Source organism: Apostichopus japonicus, chromosome 17 (assembly GCF_037975245.1).
Source record: "Apostichopus japonicus isolate 1M-3 chromosome 17, ASM3797524v1, whole genome shotgun sequence".
In the NCBI taxonomy this organism is placed as follows: domain Eukaryota; kingdom Metazoa; phylum Echinodermata; class Holothuroidea; order Aspidochirotida; family Stichopodidae; genus Apostichopus; species Apostichopus japonicus.
The window spans coordinates 33864811-33888786 of NC_092577.1; the positions used below are offsets into that span (position 1 = coordinate 33864811).

A 23976-nucleotide genomic window follows, 5' to 3' on the forward strand; every position below is an offset into this window, starting at 1 on the left:
TGATATTTTGCCATATATATAGTGAGTTGAGTTTTACGTCACTTCCCGTCAAAACTTTACTCAGATGGGTACTTGAATGCTACGCTGATCCTATGCTGAAGATTAGCCAGAATATTATAGAATTTGGAATAAGTCACGATTCACTGTGACTAACTCAAAATGCACCCGCACGGCCAAAATGACACTTTTTTTTGTGTGTGGAATATTGGTCTAGTAATAGCGTTCAAGTATGTACAGAAATATTCAAAACATGGATTGAGCTAACAAGAGTTATTACGTATGTTATTATAATATCATGGTTCGTGCATCAACGGAATATATAAATGTATTTAATTTGTCTTAATATATTCATTCATTATCCACCCATATTTGAGAACCGCAAAAGAACAAACACGTAAACTTTCATTAGACCAATAAACAGAGAGTACGCAAACAGAGAAAAGGTGTAACAAATATTGTCGAACACATCACCAATTAAAATATGTCCCGCAAAATTTTAAAACTGAATCACACGAATTGTCACAAATGTTTCATTTATTTTCAGTAAGGTTGAGCATCCCACAGGATAAATCAAATGTATGAAATATCATCGGTATACCAAATTTTGGCAAACTGGAAATCAAAACTCCGAAATTAAATCGGAAGCTTTATGAATTATCCAAATCCCCTCCCCCTACAATGGGCATGGTATTCTCTGGCATTTCATCGTAATTATTATCGATATAGTTTTGAGACGTCATGCCGTTATTAATCTGCTGACCGACTCATTCCTTTATTTGTGCTTGTATTTGAAACGGCTGTTCATTCAAGGTTAGTAAAAACAAACCCTGTTCCTCATAGAATTATATTTAGCGAGAAGGGCAATGTGAGGTACAGAAAAAGTGAAGGCATTATAAGCAGAGCAGTATATATTACCTCCGTGTACACAGCCGTATCTCGATTCGGTTGTGGATATTTATGTACAACTTTCATTCGGGTTTCAATCATTTTATAGCAAATATTTGCTAATACACTCCAGTACATTGCCGTACAGAATACAGATAGAGTTCCACTAACGTTAAATGAATGCTCCGCCTGACTCTGGATGTGTCTTCTCCGTAAATTAAGTTCTATGTTGCAAACATACGCGGCATCTATGTCCATGTCTGCACACTGTGATTGGCGGAAAGTTGTTGAAAGTTCACGAACAATTGTCAATCTTAAATAGTACTTCTGTCCCTGTGATCAATCGAGATGAAGCCATGGATGAGTAATTGATATAAACTATGACGTAATGTATATTGTTATTTCTATTAGAAATATCGTTTTTTTTTTGCGGCTGTACGTAAATCCTTCTGCGTAAGTTCAGTACTAGTACTACAAAGTGGCTATTGTTACGACTAGTTGTAAGAATAATTCCCGACTACGCATGCGCAGTTGCTATTTTCATGACCAGGAGTACTATTTTTACGACGAGGAGTAACAATAATTTCCGGTTAGGGTTAGGGTAAGGGTTAGGATTGAGGTTTAGGGTTATGTTTAGGGTTAGGGTTACCCCTACTACATGCGCAGTTGCTTTATTTACTCTACTGCGCTTTAATTTGCCTTTGTCATAAGGATAGTTTATAAATAATTGTTACGACTCGTTGTAAGAATAGCCACGGCCTTAGTACTAGGCTTTCAGCCTATTGACAGCACATTGTGAACTAAACAATAGGGGGCCTAGGCCTATGCCTTACCAGTGTTAAGGCTATGCATTGTCACTAGCCAGCTAAAACTTAGGCTCGGCATAGTCCTAGGGCTATAGATGTATCTTAGACAATAATGATAAAGTGTTCTACGTTGACCCAAGCTTGGTATGCTTTACCGATGTAAAAACTTTGAAGGTGCCCAGTTGTACAATGCCTAGTAATAGTAGAGGCATATTCCCAACCCTGCACAGCGGATCTGATCCAGGCAGTCACATTCATGCACGACAGTCCATTTCATGACAACATTCATGCACAAGAAACAAACGATTACAAAATAAAAATGGGAACAGGACTAGTGCATGCATTCAGAAAAGTAAATTTCAAGTTGCTGACACTAAACTTAGGGCTTAATTATAGCCTAATCCTATATCAGTTAGTCAGTAGTTCAGTTAGTCTTCGTCCAAGTGTAAGGACGTATTATTGTTTGAGTTCTCATAACTTATTATTGTTTAACCGTTTTATCCCATCTATTGCTCTCAATTTGGAATCTGAACATGACAATTAAGTTTATCACAAGAAGAAAAGTATCCAACTCCTCTCATGAACTGTTCCTGTATAATCGCTACAAATTTGGACGTAACCCTCGGCAGATCGAATAATCTTGTGTAAGGTTCTCAGTTCACAAAATACCCTGCCTTACAACTGATATAAGCCTACTACTTAGGCGACTATACAGCATATGGTCCTACTACCTAGTCTAGCTACAGTATATTTACTGTAGGCTTAGCCTGGAGCCTGGCTACATTTGTGAATGTAATGACGCAATTCCTGATATTCACAAAATCCTTTTCTTATCAATCAGCTGTCTGGGCTAGTGTGCAGTGTGCCATATGGCAGTTGTGCATATTTTTATGTGCAGATTGCAGTTCTTGTCTTCATATATGTTTTTTGAGAAGAAATCATTACATTTATTGAGCCTTTGGGTCTTAGATGTTCTCACCATTGCATGACTGTAAGGTAAAACATGCATCAACATATGGTTTATGTGAGACATGCATCTGGAACTTATCATGACACTTAGAATAATTCCATTGTTGTTGGTCAGTGTTCAAGGTCATTGGAAAATGGAAAGTTGTATGTGAGCTACTTCTCTCATCACAATTAATGTTAACTGCTTTTATATGTGGCATGTGTCTTGCTATACTGGAAGTAAAATATCCTGTATTGGCATTAGGTGTGGGTCAAAGACAGATGGAGGTTAGCAAAGGTTGCAAAACCTGGAATGAAGGTATGCATCTTAGGCCATGTTTGTATATGTGCAGTTAGAAAAGTTCAGAGAAACAGTTCTGTAGATTATAGAGTGCTCTCATTTAAAAGTTTGTGCCTTTCTAACTTTATAAATTAAAGGAAAAGTAATAATCCTTACGATATGTTTTGGAATAACCCATTCTTACTTAAATTTGCTTTTTTTGGGGGAAAGGGGATCGTTGGCATGCCACTCCTTGACTGGTATTCATGGCGGACCATATCTGCTTCTTTTGCCACTGTTTTGAGCTGTTAGACCAGAAGAGCTTCTTTGGAGTACCATATAGCAAACATTGCTGTGGCCGAATGGATAAAGGCGGTGGCATTTGAAGCAATGAGGCTTAGCAATCGGGAGGTTCCAGGTTCGATACCCGGCCGGGTCATAGTAAGGTGGGTTTTTCATCCAACAGCAATCTACGGTTTTCCCATCTGAAATGACTTTCTAAATTGAAGATTCCAAATTTGAGTTAAAATGTTGAATTGGAAGCCACCAGACGTGTAAGTTGTAATCCATAAGCCCTGGCGGGTTTCTCCCATATTTGTGTTCGCTTTAGCATCGTAAAACTAACCGCTCATGATTAATGTTTCAAACAACAGCTGAGGCAGCGAGATAATTAGAAGACTCTGTCTACTTTACTTTTTTCAGTAGGGAATAGATACAAATTCTAACGGAGGGCTTTTCATTTTCAAAAGGAAAGTTTTAACATTTTTTAGAAAAGGTAAGGGGGTGAGGGATATGCCGCTGGTTCTAACACCCTGTTGCACGTGTATCTTCGCTGACAACTAATGAAAAGAAATCCGCTTTGTTACACATTTACAGCTTTTCTTTTGTGTACTCCAGCATTGAATGTAGTACATTTCTACTCATTGATGGGTTTGTAAAGAAACTAAACACCAATGATAAATCTAATGATGTAAGATGGTACTTTAATGGATATTCGCGAACATACTAGTATATTATGCATATCTTACAGGATTTCAAGACATGAAAACACTTTGTTTTACTTTGGACACTGAAAGGAATAATTTTCCTCTCAAGTAATGTCTTTTTCTTACAGAAGAAATGAAGAGTAGCAAAAAGTCAACCCACCCCAAATCAGTGAGCATGAAGGTATGATACTCTATAATAATCTGACACTGTAACAAAAAGAATTATCCACCTTTGCAATACCATATGTACCTGACCTTTGAAAGAAACACTATAAAAACTCCTACAAATGTTTGAAGATGTGTACAAGATAACTATTTGATATGGCAGAGTCTGATCTATACGTATTATCGATGGATTTTGACCAATTGTCAAAGCATAGTAGGTAATTGGAAGATTTTGTTCTCAAAGCCTTCCAGTTGAGAAGCATTTACTATTTCTTAATCATTAAGTGGGCCTAACATTTGATATAATTACCAAAACCAGTAAAGCAGCATGCTGCTTTACTTATTCAGGGATGGGCCCAATGATACATAATCTTATTAATTTTCCCTTGTATTTGAAGAATTTTGACAAAAGAATTGGTTTTGATGAAATCATAATCCTTTGCGTTCATGATGACGTGGGTGGGTGCGTGTGTGCATGTGTGATGTGGCACCTAGCTTGTAAACACGATATCTCAAGAATCTCATATTTGGTAAGTATGTGTACCACATTAAGAACAAGAATGCTATTGTTGTTGGTGGAGGTCAAAGGTCATTTGAGGTCAACAGGTTTAAATTGTAAAAACCTTTGTAAACATGATATCTCAAGTAGAGAAGCTTGGATAGATCTGAAATTAGATATGTTCGTGTTCCACATTGAGTACTAAGGACCATATTAGTTGTGGTGGAGGTCAAAGGTCATTTTGGGTCAACAGGATCAAATTGTGACAAGGTTATAAGCTGGATATCTCAAGATTAGGAACTTAAGCTTGGGGAGATCTTATATTTAGTATGCTCATGTATCACAGTGAGTACAAGTAGGCTATCAGTATTCATTTTATGTCACAGCTGTCATTGTGAATATACAATATGTCACGAGGAGTACTCCTGGCTTCTTGCTGTATTACTTAAAGCAAGTACGTCAGTATGTCCCATTCATACAAAATTTACTCATAGTACTTTATCCACACCACAATGCATTTTGGCATTCTGGTTTATACATATATATACTGTTTTTATGAATATAGCTTACCTTCATTTACATTGTATGCATGTATCTGTTTTCCTTATTGCACAGCTGTCTTTAGGATCCTGCAACCAATATACCAGGATCTAACTTCTTGAAGTGACTTCTGTTGGAGACATATATGTGCTGTTGTGCTATTCCCTGTCGCCAAAATCATGACAGTGAGTTTAAAAGGCAGCCAAGATGAAGTGATTTGGGTCAATTACAGTCGGTTAACTTCACACAACATTATCGTTGTGTTTCAGTAGGAGAATGAGTGATTCACATTTTGTTCTTAATAATGCATGTTACAGCAATGTTCCAATATTGTTTTGATAGCATGTTAGCTTGACTGAATGAAATGTTGGACATTAACATAGGACAAGATATTCATCTCTGCAACATATATATGTTACATTAAGTTTTCAACCACAGTAAATTATATCATAATTCAGCAGACCAGGAATAGGATTCTTTCAACTGTTTGCAATAAGCACATTTATATACAAAGCTAGTTGAAGTGACAGTATTTACAGCTGATGTAAATGAACTCAAGTGGTGATTGGTTATGGTTTACTCTTTGCTAAGTTTATCAAAATGTACTAGATACTAGAAATCAGTTAACCATTGCATGGAAATGTTGTTCCACTCCTCTTTCATTGTACAGCTAAACACATTTATAAAAGCACTTGCATGTGTACGAGCATGTTCCATTGCTTACTTAATTAATGTATTTAGTCTTCCAAACTTTCTGTGCTGACCGAACAACCTCATGGCAAAATCACTACATATTGTACATTACTAATAAGTCACACTGACTGGAGCAGCTCATTTGAAATCCTCCCTTTAACCAGACTACCATGGTATTAAAGGGCTCATTTCATATGACAGTATTAGAGTGTACAGTAGTATCATGTCATACCCTCTGATCCACAAAAAAAAATGCCAGTCAAAAATAACTAGTGTGATATAACATATCATTAAGCACATACATTTAATAGGTTGACATATTTTACACATTTTTGGTTCGTTGCTGAAGCAAAGGAACCTATGTATTTAGGTTGGCGTGCGTGTGTGCGTGTGTGTGAGACGCTTTAGCTTGCATGATAACTCAACAAGGGAATGACCGGTCATTACCATACTTGGTGGCCCACAGTGACTACATGAAACCTATTGATTTTGGTGCCTAATCATAAATATTAATGAGGTCACAGGGTCAAACGTGAAAAACTCCAAAGTGCAATAACTTGGCTACTATTAGTCGGAATTTCGTCAAACTTGGTATGATGATATTGGTAGATAGTCTTCACACACTGATGTTTTGTGCAATTGATATCATGCATATTTATGAGGGGGCGGCTTAGCAATATTTTGGTATGAAAAGTGTGTATGCACGATTACTCAACAAGGGAATGACCGATCATTACCATACTTAGTGGGTGGGTGGCCCATAGTGAGTAGATGAACCCATATTTTTTGGGCTAATCTCATGAATAATAATGAGGTCACAGGGTCAAACGTAAAAATCTTCAAATGCTAATAACTCCACAACCAAAAGTCAGAATTTATTTAAATTTGGTAATATGTTGGTAAATAACTGGTACATGGTGATATATGTTTAAGTTGACATTATGCATATTTATTAGGGGTGGAGCTTAAGTTGATTTTCACTAAAATAGCTTGTAAACACGGTAACTGAACAACGACAAGTTGGATTGAGGTCATACTTGGTACATATATGCGCCATAGTGAGTAGAAGAGCTCTAGGGATTTTGGTGCTCATCTGAAGAATATTAACAAGGTCACAGGGTCAATTGTAAACATTTTCAGAATGAATCATACTTTGTGTGGAGGTGTTGGTAGATAGCAGGTACATGATAATGTATCTTCAATGTGATATTATGCACAGTTATTAGGGGGCAGGGCTTGAGTTGATTTTTGCTAAAAGTAGCTTGTAAACATGGTAAGTTAACATATTTAGTAGGTAGGTCCACAGTCAGTGAAAGAACCTTGCTGATCAATTTAATCAACAATGACGAAAGCTTGGGATTATAATCTCAATTGGCAAGGAACGACAATAAGCCAACTGGCTTTCTGGTTTATTTTGCTACAGTGTTGTGAAAATTCCTCAGCATTGAATAAGCTTTTCCATTTTCAATTGCAATATTTCTGTTTGGGTTGCATATATAGATGTGGCCATTTGCTAGAATGGAGTCTGCGGCCCATCTTCACTTGAATGTCCTGGTTAAGTATGACTTCAAGGTGCTATTTGGGACTACATACATCTAATCAGTATAGTGTTGGGAGTTAACATCTACTAAGTTGATATCACATGAGTATCACGTTAGGTTTATTTCAAGAAATAGATTCAAAGCTTACTATAGAGAGGTTTCTACTTCCTACATGAACACAACATATGTAAGGTTACCATGAATCATTTGAGATAGTTAAGCTGTACATCATAATGATGCAATAAAACAATCACCTTTTTTATGTATTCCTTATAAGAATCTGTTAAACTTTCATCAATACTTGTTTTCTGTTTCTTCTTTCTGTGTGAGTCTTGTGTTAAGAAAATGTAACTCTGCAGCAAAGCAGAGAGTATGAAAATTGACTTGAAGTACCAATCCGGCAACTTTACATCAGATGACCTTTAAAGAATGGACTTCACCTAGTCTCTGGTACCACAAAAAAAAAAAAAATCAGAAACAATTATGTGGCTCACAGATATCTTGCAATGTATGGTAATAAATCAGCCCCAATAGGAGATTTTGGCATCAAGCACTTTACTTGTGTAGTTCTTGTGATAACCAATACATGTCTAATATGATATTCTATTTGATTCTGTGAAGTAAGCCTATGAGATATGGGCTCTCTACACTATGGATGCCAATGTGTTCACCATTTCTGATCTTTATTAACTCAGTAGTGAGAATATTGTAACCTATAGCAAAATCATGTGGCTGCTTCGATACAAGTCTTGCCATTCCTAAGAACACTATTTCTTATGTTGCATTGATCCCAAATATGGTAGATTTTCAAATATGGTCACCTAGCTAGAAAAAAAAGAACAATATGGCACATTAAGGTCATACCAAAGACTTGAATCAACAGGAATACTGAAAGTATCGATATAGTACTGTTGAAGAAGTCGACTCAAAACTTCGATTACAACAATAAAATTGGAAGATGTTGGTTAACTAACTTAACTGGCAGCCAAACCGTCGTCACCACACTGCGGGTTAATCAAATGAAGTATCATAGTATCGAGTCACATTTGACAGGGACTTGCTACCTCAATGATTAACACGTTACTGACCTAAGCACTGTTACTTAGGGAAAAGTTTCTGTCAGGGTTCCTATCATGTTCATTCCATCGTTTCTGATATGATAGTTGAATACCCCCGGAAAATTCTTCAGCACCCAAACTGTATGTGGTGGCCAATGGTTGCATCGAAAAAGGTCGGAAATGAACACGGAATAGTTTTGTCAGTATTGACAAATATGGTATTGACCTGAAAATGTTCAGTGGAAGTTGCATGACCATAGCTGGCATGAGTAGTAACAAGAACACATATATATCGCAAGAATGGTACTCAACCACAACCCATCTGTGCAGGCAAATATACCCAGTACCATGATGTCATATCTTCTTTCTTTTTTGTTTTCTTTTTTAAGGGAGGAGGGGGGGAGGGGTCATAAATTCGATTGGACTGATGTAGCCTGATATTTAGTACCCTTTATAACTCTTATTGTATTATCTTATTTGCGTATACACACCACTCCATCAACGCCCCCCCCCCTCAAGGAAAATATGCACACTAGCACTGCAATACCCAATGTGCAAATTGGGAAACAAGGAACAAGTTTTCTATTGAGACAAATGAGGTGAAATCATGCTAGTTGCTAACGTAGGAATCTTCCGAATTAGAGTCTATTTCTTGTTAATATCTTAACAAATTGTTTCCATTCGAAATAGCTTTGAGATTGACCCACATAAATTCATTAAAAGTCAGGGGCGTAGCCAGGATTTGCAAAGTTGTATGAACGACTATCTAAGCGGAGCGCCACCATCGGTTGGCGCGGAGCGTACGAGCAAAATTTTGGTTTTACAAACCCCTCAGATGGCAGGAAACGGCCCTTCCTGAGTGTTCATTCTGGTTCCCTGGCCTCTTGCTAACTTGAGACACCTAAATTTTTATGTAGAAAAGGGCACATTTTTAACCCTGAGGAAAAGTGGGGGGGGGGCACGTGCACCCTGTGCCCCCCGGTTCCGCCGCCCTTGCTTGGTTCTCAGGCTAAAATGTGTACATCTGGTTGCTCATTTCAAGCCCGAGATGTGCCATTTCCGGTGATCTGGGGGGTATCAAAACCAGAAATTTTCTTGTACGCTGCGCGCCAACCGCTTAGATAGTAATTGGCGCCCCCCGGATTAGAAAATCCTGGATACGCCCCTGACTATGGTAAATCACCGCGGCTGGTTATTTACATTTCGCGAAACATTCCAGGCGCGCGTGTAGTTTCACGGACAAGATCTTTCATTCACAAATCGTTTATAATGTTACTGTATCCAGGGGCGTATCCAGGATTTTCTAACCCGGGGGGCGCGAATTACTATCTAAGCGGAGCGCCACCATCGGTTGGCGCGGAGCGTACAAGAAAATTTCAGGTTTTGATACCCCCTAGATCACCGGAAATGGCACTTCTCGGGCTTGAAAATGACCAACCAAATGTACACTTTTGCCTGAGAACAAAGTATTTCCCAATATTTTTTTTTTCATCCATAACCTTTTTGAAGATTGTAACCGGTCACACATCATGTTCGACCTCATTGCATGTCCTGTGGATCATTGCTTTTGTATAGGTGATTCTACGTCACGGCCCACAATATCCGAAAGCCCCACTTTTCAAAGTTTAAAGCCCATTATTTGTTCAGAATTTGAAAATTCACATTTCTCGTGAAGAATATCACTTCAAGAAAGAGCATTCACAAAGTACAGGCAGCGATAAGATCGCATCTTCTCAACTATAAACACTAGTAAAAGTATAGGTCATATAATAAACGCAATTGGTGTTCGATCGGGACGAAAACATTTGTCTTTAGTAATATTACTGTCATTCGTTTTACTTGATTGCCGACATTCACAACATATCCAGACATCATGTAATAGTTCAATAATTCAATTTTAAGAACAGTATTTTATGCTGGCATTTTGTCTCGACACTCGTTTTACTTGATTACCGACATTCCCAGATTATCTCTACACATTGTTGGAGGGGCTCAATGAAATCAGTTTAAAAGTGCAGTATTTTTATGCTGGTACTTTGTCTAGACACTCGACGTTGTACTTGATTTGTATAACATTGATAAGTATAACATTTTAAAAGTTGTTTACCGTGCAGCCTCCTATTCGTATCAGTTGTACAAACGCGCATGTTATCTGATAGGCTGGCTGTGGGAGATACGGTAGCTTATGAAACAAGGTTTCCACAAGTTTGCGTTTGGTGACTCCAAATGGACTTGGACCTCCAAGACCCCTATTGTTTTTGGTGCAGGTGTGTATAGCCACGAACAATAGACTGACCTGTGTTTATTTAATGTATCAAAATGGTGGTTCGGGCCATTTCTATAGTAACAGCTAGTTCTGCTTATACTAACACCTTTCTAGTGTACTGAAGTCATCGAAACCTCAATGCATTTTGCATTCTGGTTTACAATACGCGGTTGAGCAATTTTGAACAGCGCCGATAGCAACAACGTAAGTTTAGACAACGACGTATGTTTAGACAACGGAAGTTAAAATAACAACGTGAGTTTGAGCAACAACGTGGTAAAACAGCAGCAACAACTTTAGTTTAGACTGCAACAAACTTAGTTTAGACAACGAAATATGGTTGCCCTTTTCACGTTCCATACTGAAGCACTCCTTGCCAAAATTTTGGCTGGCTGCCTACATACATCAGGCTCAAAGACTTCTAAGAATCGGCAAGTGCTGATTGGCTATAGGGCTCTCATGCTTACAGTTCAACAGTTAATAACAACTCCCAGTCCTGCTTTAATTCCACTAACATCCTCTGCAGAGCTTAACCACAAATGTAAACAAACACTGCAGAGACTGGGAGACAAATTAAAGGAGCTTTGGCAAAAGGTGAAGGCTCAGATTTTTTTTTAAAAATGGGGATTAATTGTTATTAATTAACTTTTGACCAAACATTATTAGGCATCATCTTATTCATTCACAATTCAACAATCATCAGTTCAACTTTGAATATGATCCATCAAAATCTTGAGGAGATTGAGATATTTGAAAATATTACAAAGAATGACCCCTAATGACCCCCTAAATGACATTTGACCTCAATTTTCCGAACACCCCTCATAACCCTCATCCCGAGAAACGTTGTGACCAAGTTTCATTATAACTGGCCATACACTGTACGAACAGGAGCAATTTGAAAATATAGGGCGGCGGCCCGGGCCACAAAAGACCCCTAGTTGATCTTTGATCTCAAAATTCATGAACACCCTGAGGGTAAAACTTCCATAGTACTATCGTGACAAACCCTCAACATTGTACCATGGAATCTGTAGGAGAAGAAGCATTTTGCGTATTTCCACAAAATGGCCCATTACGGCCCACAGGTGACCATTGACCCCAAATTTCGGACCATCTCTAATGGCCCTATACCCAATGGTCCTTGTGTCCAAGTTTCATGAAATTCCATTAAATACTGTGTGAGTGGGAGCGGTTTTACCAATTGTTGACAGATAGAGTGATAGACGCCGCACTGTAACAATAGCTCACACCAGCATGCTGGTATGAGCTAAAACTGGAGTTGTCGGTGTAAGGGGTAGGGTGAGGCGCACGTCCCCTCTGTAATCTTCGATCTGTCACTGGCTACCCTGTGTATATAATAGGGATCAGTGCTGTAATTATGACTGTTCCTCTTTCTCTTCCCGAGGTCTTGGCGTTTATCTTCTACTTCCTCCTTTTCTCCTTTTTCTCTCTTTCTTCTTTTTCTTTTCCCTTCCTTCCTCTCCTCCTTTTTTTCTCCCTCTTTTTCCCTTTTGTCTTCTCTTTTTTTCTCTCCTCTTTTCCTTACCCGGGGGGCGCGCGCCCCCAACGCCCCCCCTGGATACGCACCTGGTATCTCTTTAACTGTACGGTAGGCCTACCTCTGTAATTAGTAATAGTAATACAATGCAACTAGCTGCGTAGTTGTATATGCCACACATTATAATATAAAGTGTGATGTACGTAGCCTAGTCCTATACACCTACAGTAGGTAGGCCTAAGCTAGCTAATATACGTAGCAGGGATTTGTTATGGAACAACTCCCTGGAAGTAGTATGGCATACATGCGAGCTAGTATAGTGAGCCTCCATTGTTTGCTTATGCAATACTATAGGACTAAGCAGGTATTACTTTCCATCACTGAGACAATTTAACGATACTTGACATATATAGTTACTTCAAACGGTAAAATGTACTGAAAGCACTCACAGTTGCTTTCATTTGATTTGAATTTAAAGAATAATTGACATACTGATAGTTACTATAGATAATAAGAATAACAATCAGCAGTTGTTTTTACGACGCTTAAGCGACCACAAATGTGGGAGAAACCCGCAAAGGCTAATGTTTGACAACCTACACGTCGGGTGGCTTCCAATTTAACATTTTAACTCAAATTTGAAATCTTTTCAATTTTAGAAAGTCATTTCAGATGGGAATCCGTTGATTGCTCTTAGATGAAAAACAAGCTTGAAGTCTTCGGTTATGATACGGATTACATGTTTAAGTCTCAGTACTGTGTTTGCCAAATGTAAACTTCGACTTTTCTAGCTTACCGCACTAAAAGCTCAGGGAAATTGACACCGTTCTATGCAATTTTCACGTCAATATTCATTATTTTTTTTATGGAGTTATCAGTCGTTAAAAATCTTGAGCTGAAAAAAATTCACCAGATTTTTTAAGAAGTCCGTATAGATACCACAACCTTCAATCAAAATTTGCAAGCACCGCCTAACAGTAACAGATCATGCGCCAATCAAATCTCTGTTTTGTTTACGACCTTCACTTTCGTGGCTAGCTTCACTTTCGTGGCTAGCATATCTGAGGTCCCTTCTCTTGAATAGAATCTTTCTCTCGGTTTCACCGATGTAGCTTGCAAAATTATGTCATTTCCTTCCATTACAATGAATAGACAGATATCTTCAGACGTTTCCTCCGTGGAATTGTAAAAAGTAGACGATACGAGTATATGACTGCGTTAAAATATTGATCGGGTCCCATGTGTAGACTATTTTGCTTATACATTTGTGTAATGAACATTCTGACATGGACGGTCGCAGTGATTTTACGGTAAATCGTTCGAGCCATAAGGGCAACAGAAAATAAATTTCTTTCTTTCGATTGTGACACCTTTTCTCCATAAAACCCAACTGATCAGAGTGTATTTAGAATAACAAACATTGAATCTACTTCGGAAGTTTGTTTCCGAAATTCATCAGCAAACAGGTATTGATACTTTAAGGGGTGGTTCGGGAAATGTGAGATAGCTATGGAAGGTAACGCATTCAGGAGAGGTGAATGGAACTTTAATTCTGAATTTTGATCATATATACTGCAGAAAATAATGCGTTACATGCATTTCAACGCGAAAAGACTGCGCTCTTGAACTTGCAGAAAATGAAGAGAGAATTTTTCATTTTGAAATATCCTATACAAAAAACAACATGATAAAAGAAAATATGTGTTTGAATTTTTATTTTCTCGGATTTTTTGTAGTACAAGTCTGCAAAATCTTGATATAAATAGCTTATTTAACAACAGTAATTCCTTACAAATGACATTACAAATGACATTTTGAATGGGCAAATAAATTCTAGGCTATTACGTGATTCGAGCCAAAGATCTCATGAATACTAGTCCAGTGTTCTACCAACTGTACTAACCAGCCCTATATAACCAATTCGATGCTGGGCTATCTTCGTTGTATATTTACCTGTAAGAGTATTCTGTTGCAAATTAGCATAACTAATCACTGTTTAAAAACAAAAAGAAATGCGAGAGTATTAAGCTGCGATGAAAGTAAATCACTTGGATATATACATACAAAGCCAATGCATGAAAGCAATTTGCAAAAATTTAAAGGAAAGAGTTTAATGTTACTATTAGAATTTTATTGAATGTACTGTACGTTACACACGACTTTATTCAAAAAATTAATTGGCACTTTAATCAGCTGTATGGTGAAGTCTTCTTACATTAAGTATAAAATATTATCAAATCTTTCCCTCCCGATCCATCTCTGGATATGCTAGAAAGATCAAAATTGGTCACCAATATATATGATCTTGTTTCATCCATAAACTTCATGTGAATGCCACCGAACCCCGCCTCCATTTGATACCTGATTCTACAAGTTTAACCATACTCCAAATCTTTGTCGGACTAATCCGAAGCTGTAAAATCGCTTTAAAGTAAAGTATTTCCTAAAACGTTTAGCAACATGAGGATTTTGAAATATGGTGAATTTCTTTTTTGCAGTTGTCAGTTTTAGTTCACACCAAGCCATCTCGACTTTCTGCTGTTATTTTGAAAAATGGTGATAAATTTCCAAGTACCAAACCTTCCGCTGCATTTCTCCAAAATAAAATCTGAATGGAAATTAGTATTCAAAATTTCAGTATTTAAAACAACTGTGGCAAGTCTTGTCTTTCAAAGTGTACAAAATCACTTCGACTGGGTATTATTGATTCGATTAAGAACGGTTCACGATTTATAACAAATTGGGTTCAAAAAGGTGGAACAGCCTTCCTATTAACACCTTTATAAGCAGTTGCGACCAGTTGAGACAATTTTTTTCAAACTGTACTTTCACTTTCAAAGCAACTCCTGACGACCCGACTGTACGTATTATATTCAGAGCAGTTAACGTTTCCTTGTCAGCAATTTGAACTGGTTTGGTCTGAATTATCAGTGGAATCACCCATCAAAACTTCAACCGTTGTAGTTTTAACCCTTTCTGTGGAAGTTACCTTATGTTGTACGGATGGTGGACTTTTGACAAAATTTTCATTAAGCTCATTTTCCCGCGTATAATTTTCATCATCATGCAGTTTATTTTCAGTGATGTGAACCAAACCATCAATTTCACCTGAATGCTCAGCATTGCCGTTCTCTTTGTCCCTATCAGCGCCACCACCGAAGACGAGCTTCTTCCGGGGTTTTTCAGAAGAAGAGTTGTTTTCGATTTCTTTGTTGTTCTTATTTTGCGGTTTCCTCTTGCGAAGCCCATTTGCACCAATGTTAGATGGACTCTTGGCTTCAGAATTTTGGTATCCTGTGTTCTTACTTTCCTTATTTGGTGTCCTCTTGCGAATCCCATTTGCACCAATTTTAGATGGACTCTTGGCTTCAGAATGTGGGTATCCTGTGTTCTTGCTTTCCTTATTTGGGGTCCTCTTTCTACATCCATTTGTACCCTCTGTGGGTGGACTCTTGGTTTGAAAACTTTTATCGATTTTACTTTCTTTCTCACTGAGGTTGTTTTCTGTTAGGTTTACCACCAATTTTTTAGCCTTCATGCCGCCTGATGTTCTGTTGTTGCCAGTTGTACGTGGCGTCTCGACATCTGACATCTCAGTTTTATTATCACTCGATCGTCTCGGAGAGCTGTAATCTTTTATTCGACTGATGGCTTTCTTGATCGATGTTGGGGTCTTGCGGGATTGAACGATTGCTTCTGTCAGTTTTTCAATTCTTTGGTTTGTTTGGCAGAGACAGATGGCAAGAATAACTGTGAAAAATGTCAAAACAAACAAAGAAACGAAGACAACCACAATAACAAGGGGAACAGCCCAACCATCCAACATTGATATGAAGGTATGATGGGTGAAATTAAAGTTATGTGACACCGTGGGAATCTGTTCCCACTGCATTTTCTCTCCCTGCCCCCAAAGTACATGATTTCCCTTCGAAGGTTTGACCTCAGTTTTCATGACGTCATCGGTGGGTTTGGTCGTAGGTCTTTTCGTCGTTGTTGTTACAGGACACATGGTATCTTCGGGAGCTAGGTCTTTAGCCAAGACTGTTTCCCAAGTAACTTGGTGTATACATGTCCAAGTGCAAGCATCACGTGACGTCTCGTCCCTCTGTATCAACTCCCTTACATCATCGAAGGAGCAATCACAACTGAATGGGTTACCATCAAGTAATAACTTATCAGTTCCATTAATGAAATAAGTAATATTAGTGGCGTCAGATATTCGATTATTCCTAATATCTAGTGTTTGAAGTCCCACCAACGACGCATTTCTCGCAGGTCGTGGAATGGACCGTAACCCGTTATTGGCCAAAGTTATGGTTTCAGAGCATAATGCAATATCAAACAAGTTTGGTGAAACTTCTACAATCGAGTTACTGCTTAAATCAAGAATCTTTAAATGATGCAGGGGTTCTAATAATCCGTTTGGAATGCTTGTTAGTTGATTTGAATTTAGGTGAATGCGAAGAAGAGCAGACAAGTCCATGAACAAATTTGGAGATAAATCCGTCAACCGATTCTGTCCGAGAAACAAAGCTGAAAGTTTAGTCAAGTTAGAAAACGTACCTTCACTGATTGTAAGTAAATTGTTCCTGTCGAGGTGAATTTGTTCAATGGTGTCTTGAACACTGTAAAATATCGTCTCTGGTAATATCGCGATATTATTCTGAGACAAGTCGATACTGACAACCTTTCCTAACCCTGAGAATGATCCAGGCTGAACGTCGGTTATCGCGTTGGACGATATATCGAGATTCACAACGTGGCGATAATGGAGAAACGAATGGTTCGGTAGAGAGGTTATCACGTTGAATGATAAGTCGAGAACACGAGCTGCTACACAACCGTGATGTGACGGTAATCGGTCCAGTTCTGCTTCACTGCAGTCAGCGATGCTATACTGTCTGTCGTAGAAACACTCATTCTTGCAAGAAGGGCTGGCGAATCCACCAGAAGCCAACAGTTGAATCAGAAACACAGCCACCAATATGTTTTCCTGTAATAAAGAGGGAGGTAATAAAAGTAAATTATTTCGCTACAATTAGGTATCTTACATAAAGACTTCAATCCCTAAATCCAACCAGTTAGATAGGAAATCTAATACATCTGACAAGTGCTACTGTATAGCCTAAGTATATTGATAATTTATTTTACTGTAGGTGATTTCTGCCATTTAAGGAATATAACCTTTGGAAACAGGTTTGGTGCATTTGTTGCGTTTCTTAGGAACTAAGCGGGATACCAAGATGGGAGTTGGACCAAACTTTTTTTTTTTTACTTGTTCCGTGGTATTTATTTTTATATTAAAAAAAACGCCACAATACAAAAATGTATTGATTGTGGTTTCGGTGATGTGACATGAGCAGTTTCCCTCATGAATCTAACGTAATGCAATATCATGTTTACAAGGTTTTCACAATTTTAAACCATGTTGACCCCAAATGGCCTTTGACCTCCACCAAAAACAATAGGCTTCTTGTACTCAATGTGGTCCTTCTACACACCAAATATGAAGTTGCCTCAACCTTCGTGTTTTATCGTGTTTACAAGCTGCGCGTCACAAACACACACACACGCCATCAGAAATGAAAGGTTACGATTATCATCGAACCAAAAACTGAACGTAGACTAAACAGCTTGTTAATGATGTCTTTAGGCACAAAATTAATTTTGATATGTTGTAGACCATTGACAGATACTGCCATCACTTATCAGTCCAGGTTATAATGGATGTACTGGTCACTATTAAGTTTGGAGAAATGACCTTTTAAAACAACTGAAGTTGGTCAGTAAAGGTGACTGGCCTATATAGTCTATTGCACAGCTAGGGCAGTTCCTCATATATGCAACACCTAAGTTGTTTATAGTACACTGAAAATATGTCAATGACATATCGTGCTGATTGTCATCCCATGGCGAGGGTAAAGTTAAAATTCTTATGTTTTGGTTTAGTTACTGAAATTAATAAAATAGTAGATTAATATTTAGCCTAGACCATCAATCAAGCCTTGAAGGGTATTCCAGAGATGTACGGTAACATACTTTAAAAGGGTTTGTAATTGTAGCAGAAGATAACCCTTCTTTAACCTTCTAACGGATTTCTGTAGTGTTATGTGGATGTTGATTGGCCCTGTAGTAATTGACTATCTACTGTAATTTACATTACGAAAGGAAGATATGTTGTACTGTTCAAAACTATATTTACCCTTGGAATATCCTTTAATAATACTTTATGATCAGCGTTGCAGAAAAAGCCCGTACCAAAAATCCAAAATTAACAATGTGAATGAGGCCAAAAAAAAAAAACAACACACACAGTTATCATTATTATTGTTATTTGGACTTGTGTGCAAGTCTTGTTTTTTAATCATACATAAATTTAAACTGAATTTCAACTTTTTTAACAGCTGACGGATTTTGAATTTGACGGTTGGGTTGTATTTTTTTTAAATATTGTTGTACATTCTTAACAGTTCTGTCCATCCAAACTAGTGTAATGATTATGTCTGTGAACGTTTGATGATTGTAGTGTAGTATCAAATGAACGGTAAAACAGGGGGTGGTGGTTGCTGGAGGGGACAATGAAATTGAAAGATCGTTTTTAATGTTACTGACATCTCTTTTCGTCGTTAAATGTACGGTAGGCCTTCCACTATGATATTAAGTAATGGCACTAGCTAACAAAACTGTTATACAGCTCAATGCCTGTGACATGAGAATAAAAGGGAGGGATGTCCTCTACCTGGTGTACAAACCACTATTCAAACTCACACGAAAAGTTAACTAGTTTTATGCCACACATTATTCTTTTAAGTTTTACGTAGCATAAGCCTATACAGCTACAGTAGGTATCCCTAGCTAGTACTACAGTGTGGCATATGTAGTCGCTAGTAGTATAGTCAGTATTGCGAAGTTCGCCATGCTGCGAAGTTCGGGCACCCTAAGAAATACACGATTTTCACCATGAAAACCTACAGGAAGAGCCAAATTTCACCAAAAAGTACGAAGCTACAGTTATTTTCTCTCCAAAATGACCCGTGTGCAAGAAATTACTTACATATTTGTCAATAAAATGACGAAGATCTATGAAGTCTGTTATAATTACTGAAAGAGCAACAGCGCCACCAATTTTTACCAGCGCCACACTGTAGGTTGCGTGGCCGAAATTCGCAATACTCTAGCAAGAAATACCAGTTCCACAATCACGAAGAATCTTCTTGGAAAACAACGTGAAAACAGTTTGCAGGAAAGAAAGTTTGGCCGTGTATCGTACTATAACAAAATTCTCCCACCATATGAAGTATATTTTCAAATGATTTATACCAGAAGATTTAGTTTTGGGGTGTTTTAAGTCTTAAGTGGGCGAACTTCGAAGTCACCATCCTACTATTACTAGTAGTAGTAGTATTAAGCGTCATTGTTTACATATGCAATACTATGTATAGGCCTAGGCCTAAGCAGGCATTATTTTTTTTTTATCACTGAGTCAATTTAACGATAATTGACATACTGACTTTAAGCGGTAAAATGTACTGACAACACTTACAGTCGCTTTCATTATGTAAAATCACCAACACCAGTTATATTATAGTAAAATCAATCGCACCAGTGCAGTACGCTGCAGTTATAATTTCAAAATTCAAATGTGGGCGCGGAATGACGTCATGGCCTGGCCTGACTAGATTTGCCAAAATAAAACCCCAGAAAATGCTAGATGTCAGTGTTCAGTAACCCATGTATTGTTTTCAATCATTCGCTGCACTGATTCATATCATGATAGGCAGTACCAGCGATCATTTTTTATAACAAGTTATTACGATTTATCATACGCAGGAAATAATACATGAAAATCAATTGTGGATTTTACAAACAGACCATAGAAATTGAAACAGACTGATTCAGGCCTAATAAAACACCCAAGTATGAAAACAGCTTAATAAATACATTAATATCAGGCGCGTATCCAGGGGGGCGTTGGGGGCGCGCGCCCCCCGGGTAAGGAAAAGAGGAGAGAAAAAAAGAGAAGAAAAAGGGAAAAGGAGGGGGGGGGGGGAAGAAAAGAAGGAGAGGAAGGAAGGGAAAAGAAAAAGAAAAAAAGAGAAAAAGGAGAAAAGGAGGGAGTAGAAGATAGCCAAGACCTCGGGAAGAGAAAGAGGAACAGTCATAGTTAAAGCGCTGATCCCTATTATATACACAGGGTAGCCAGTGACAGATCAAGGATTACGGAGCGGGTGTGCGCCTCACCCTATCCCTTACACCGACAACTCCATTTTTGACCTTTCCATTTTTCCTCTTTCACTAATGTATCTATATAAATACTATATATGGTCTATCATAACGCGTTTGTGTGTATGGACGCCTTAAACAATTGTACGATTGTGCTATATGGAACCAACTGTGGCTGGTCTTGAATTCGACCGAGTCGTCGGGGAACATGACGCATTTCGGGAAGGGGCGACCGCCCCCCCCCCCCCCCGAGCAAATTTTCTTTATGACATCGCTAGTAATTTCAAAATAGACAATGCTTAGATGCAACTTACAAGGCCTGGGAAGTGTCATTTCCAGCGATCTGGGAGGCATTTTCGGCCAAAATTTTTATTGTGCGCTTCGCGCCAACTCATGGTGGCGCTTCGCTTAAATAGTTTGCCTACCGGCTTCGCCCCTCCCTTGGTAATTACTCGCTACACGCCAGTTCGAATTTTTAAAGCAAAAAGCAGATATAACATCGTATCAGTGAGCATTGAAATGCATGTTCCACGATGAACAGCTTCAAAAACTGTCTATGTGTGTAGTCAAAGGCGTAGGAGCCCAATTGGATTTGGGGGCTGTAATGACTTGCCCGAAGAAAATCCAAAATTTTCCGCGCGCAAAGCGCGCGTTCTATATATCGATGCCAATATCATACAAGCAAGCATCGGTCATTACATTGCATGACATCGTGTACCTTACGGTCCGTGAAAGTTACACAGTATACCGCCGGATGCTAATGTAAACAACCAAATGTCTTATGTAGATGGAGAAAAAGCTTACAGATCCATTTATGTCAAGACTCTCTTTTACAGTAGTAATGTCGGCCAAGCTTAGAACTTTATTTTAAATACCAAGGAGATCATTTTTAAGCTATTCATTGCTATTTATTTTTCTTTTAGTAGGTTCCCGAAGAAAATGGGAAAAATTTGGTTGCGGGGGGGGGGGGGCTGCAGCCCCCCGCCTCCTACGGGACCTACGCCTATGTGTGTAGTGTTCGGTTTCGATATACCTGATATCGGAAATATCTGCTATTTTTCATTTCCTTCAACCAAGTTTGATAATAGCCATTATAAGAGGTTGCAATATTTCTACACTAATAAATTAACTGTGTCGGAATTTTCAAAAAATTTCCTGACAAACATTCTTCATCATACTTTCCTCTACTCGTGCAATTTTTACCTGTCTGTTAGGGGTTCAAGGAGGTTTTTTCTATACTGGTTGTCCATAGATTGAATTTTGTGCAACATTATGGGTATGTTTTGAAGTGATTTTATTCACGAGAAGTGTGAATTTTCAAATTCGGAACAAATAATGGGCTTAAAACCTTGAAAAGTGGGCATTCGGATATTGTGGGCCGTGACGTAGAATCACCTACAAAAGCAATGATCCATATGACATGCAATGAGGTCGAACATGATGTGTGACTGGTGACAATCTTCAAAAAGGTTATGGATGGAAAAAAAAAACTTATGGGAAATACTTGGTTCTCAGGCAAAAGTGTACATCTGGTTGGTCATTTTCAAGCCCGAGAAGTGCCATTTCCGGTGATCTGGGGGGTAGCAAAACCAGAAATTTTCTAGTACGCTCCGCGCCAACCGATGGTGGCGCTCCGCTTAGATAGTAATTCGCGCCCCCCGGGGGTTAGAAAATCCTGGATACGCGCCTGAATATGCCTACATTTTATTGGGTAATTGTCAAGCTGGTCTCGAAAGTTTAAGTAAACAAGTAATTATTTTGTGAATTACCAATTTTGAAACAACGTACGCTAGAACCCTAAACAGTGAAACAAACGCTAGATCTAGTGTAAAAACGCTAACGCTTGTACCTTGGTAATGGCGCTATTCACTAAATCATAGCAGAGCCATATATATATGGCTCTGAAGCTTAGCAGTATGGGGGAGGTGCTTACTACCGGCCACAATCAAGTTGCGTTCTGGTGATTTCACGATAAGTTTTCGTTGGATGCCTAAAATAACCACGGCATATTACGTAAAGCTACATACAGTACGGTATAGGCCTGTACAGTAATACCTCGCCTTCGCGTCAAGACTCAAGGCTTTCTCCTGGGTGACTTTTCTTAAAAGTATATAATTCACACGTGGAAGCGCATTTTTCCAGCGTGTTATATCATATTCACCGACGAAGTAGGAGGATCGCAATTGTTCAAATAAAGACAAGACACTTCTAGAAAGTTTTAAAGAAATTTATTTGAAGTGATTACTCGGAAGGCGTGCTGACAAGAGACCGGAGCCTGTATTGTATACACATACGTTATGGTAGTAATTGTATTCATGTAGTTGGCATAGTATAAATAGGAGATTTGATTTAAGAGATTTGAAATTGAGATTCAATTACCATTGTAAACCAATGAACAAGAGCTTATGAAGTAACCTTAAAATCTTAATTTTCCAATACTAAGTGATTTTTTTTTGCAATGAAAAGTGTAAATTTCTAAAACATTGAGATCTCAAAGTAAAGAATGTTTAGATGCAACAATTTTCTTGTCTAGCTGCGCGCCAACTGATGGTGGCGCTCCAATTAGTGTCACGACAGAGCCGTATATAGAGAGAGTTTGGCCAACTGGCGATTTGTGACGTCACACGCAAACCATGGGCATCAAAATAGGTCCAGTTGTCGTTACCAGTTGCGCGAAACACGAAAAACACCACACACAATATATAGCAGCTTTGCACACTGTGCTCGTTGCGAACAAACGAAGCGACTCAGAATGTCAGATTTTGACAGGCATACGAGGAACAAAATGGATATCAGGTAATGAATTAGAGTATGCGTTAGTTAATGACATTTACGTTTATCTTCACACCTGAAATGCATAGAAAACTAGCTGAAAACCTGTCATTACACTTGTTTCATTTTACGCCTCATGCTACTAGTCCTACTTTAGTCATACAAACGAAAAGCACACATCACAGTCCTGGCTAGGCTAGATTACAGACGCACAACTATAGCATCAGGCCTACATTAATAGATCCTTCAATTAAATAAAGTAGGCCTACACATAAAATGACAATTTATGCTTCACTGATCTTTTCAGGTTTGCCAAAAGTAGTTGTACCAGAGGTCATTGTATTAAACTCCAGAAGTTACATAGTAGGATTAATATTCGGCATAACTTTTTCTCTAAAGTCTAATACAACTTATACAAGGGTTGTGAATGGATGGAATGGTTTGCCTTAGAAGGTTGAATTGCAAGTAGTGTGAATGGGTTTAAGTATACTTTGGATGAGTACATTAAGCATTGTAATTGGGTATGACATTTGATGTCCTCGGTTTTATTCCTCTCATATAGCCTAAGGGTCCTTAATGGGGACTTGAATGTCTCTCCTGGTCTTGTTTTCTACTAAACTAAACTATATACTTGAGTGTAGGAGTTATCAATAGTTGGGAGTCTATTGGCAAACCTAAGACTGATATTGTGGTGTTAATTTCTCAGGAATGTAGTACTAGGCTATAGTAGATGCAACAGATTGAATGGGTCTGTCGAGAAAAAAAAAGCTGCAACAACTGAATACTGGTGTATCTTGTAGCTTATGTATTTTC

General features: G+C 38.3%; 1 protein-coding gene and 1 long non-coding RNA gene across 4 annotated transcripts in view; one reads left to right on the forward strand and one right to left on the reverse strand.

Moving 5' to 3' along the window:
* Window positions 1-23976, reverse strand: part of LOC139984248 (uncharacterized) — a 65306-nt gene that overhangs the window by 35968 nt on the left and 5362 nt on the right. Inside the window, exons 1-2 of one of the 2 annotated variants that reach the window (XM_071998075.1) lie at window positions 19712-19866; window positions 14947-17161 (exon numbers count right to left, since the gene is read on the reverse strand). In XM_071998075.1, the coding sequence (XP_071854176.1) occupies window positions 15065-17161; window positions 19712-19723 (2109 nt within the window). In that variant the 5' untranslated portion in view covers window positions 19724-19866 and the 3' untranslated portion in view covers window positions 14947-15064. Of the gene's footprint in view, window positions 1-14946; window positions 17162-19711; window positions 19867-23976 lie in introns of those variants that run through there. The other variant, XM_071998074.1, reaches the window with a different exon arrangement.
* Window positions 885-7731, forward strand: LOC139984251 (uncharacterized). Of its 2 annotated transcripts, XR_011798989.1 has the most exons (4): window positions 885-1270; window positions 3151-3365; window positions 4034-4086; window positions 5185-7731. It is a non-coding gene; the product is annotated as an uncharacterized lncRNA (long non-coding RNA). The 2 variants fall into 2 exon arrangements; XR_011798988.1 differs by lacking the exon at window positions 885-1270 and having other exon boundaries at window positions 1713-3365.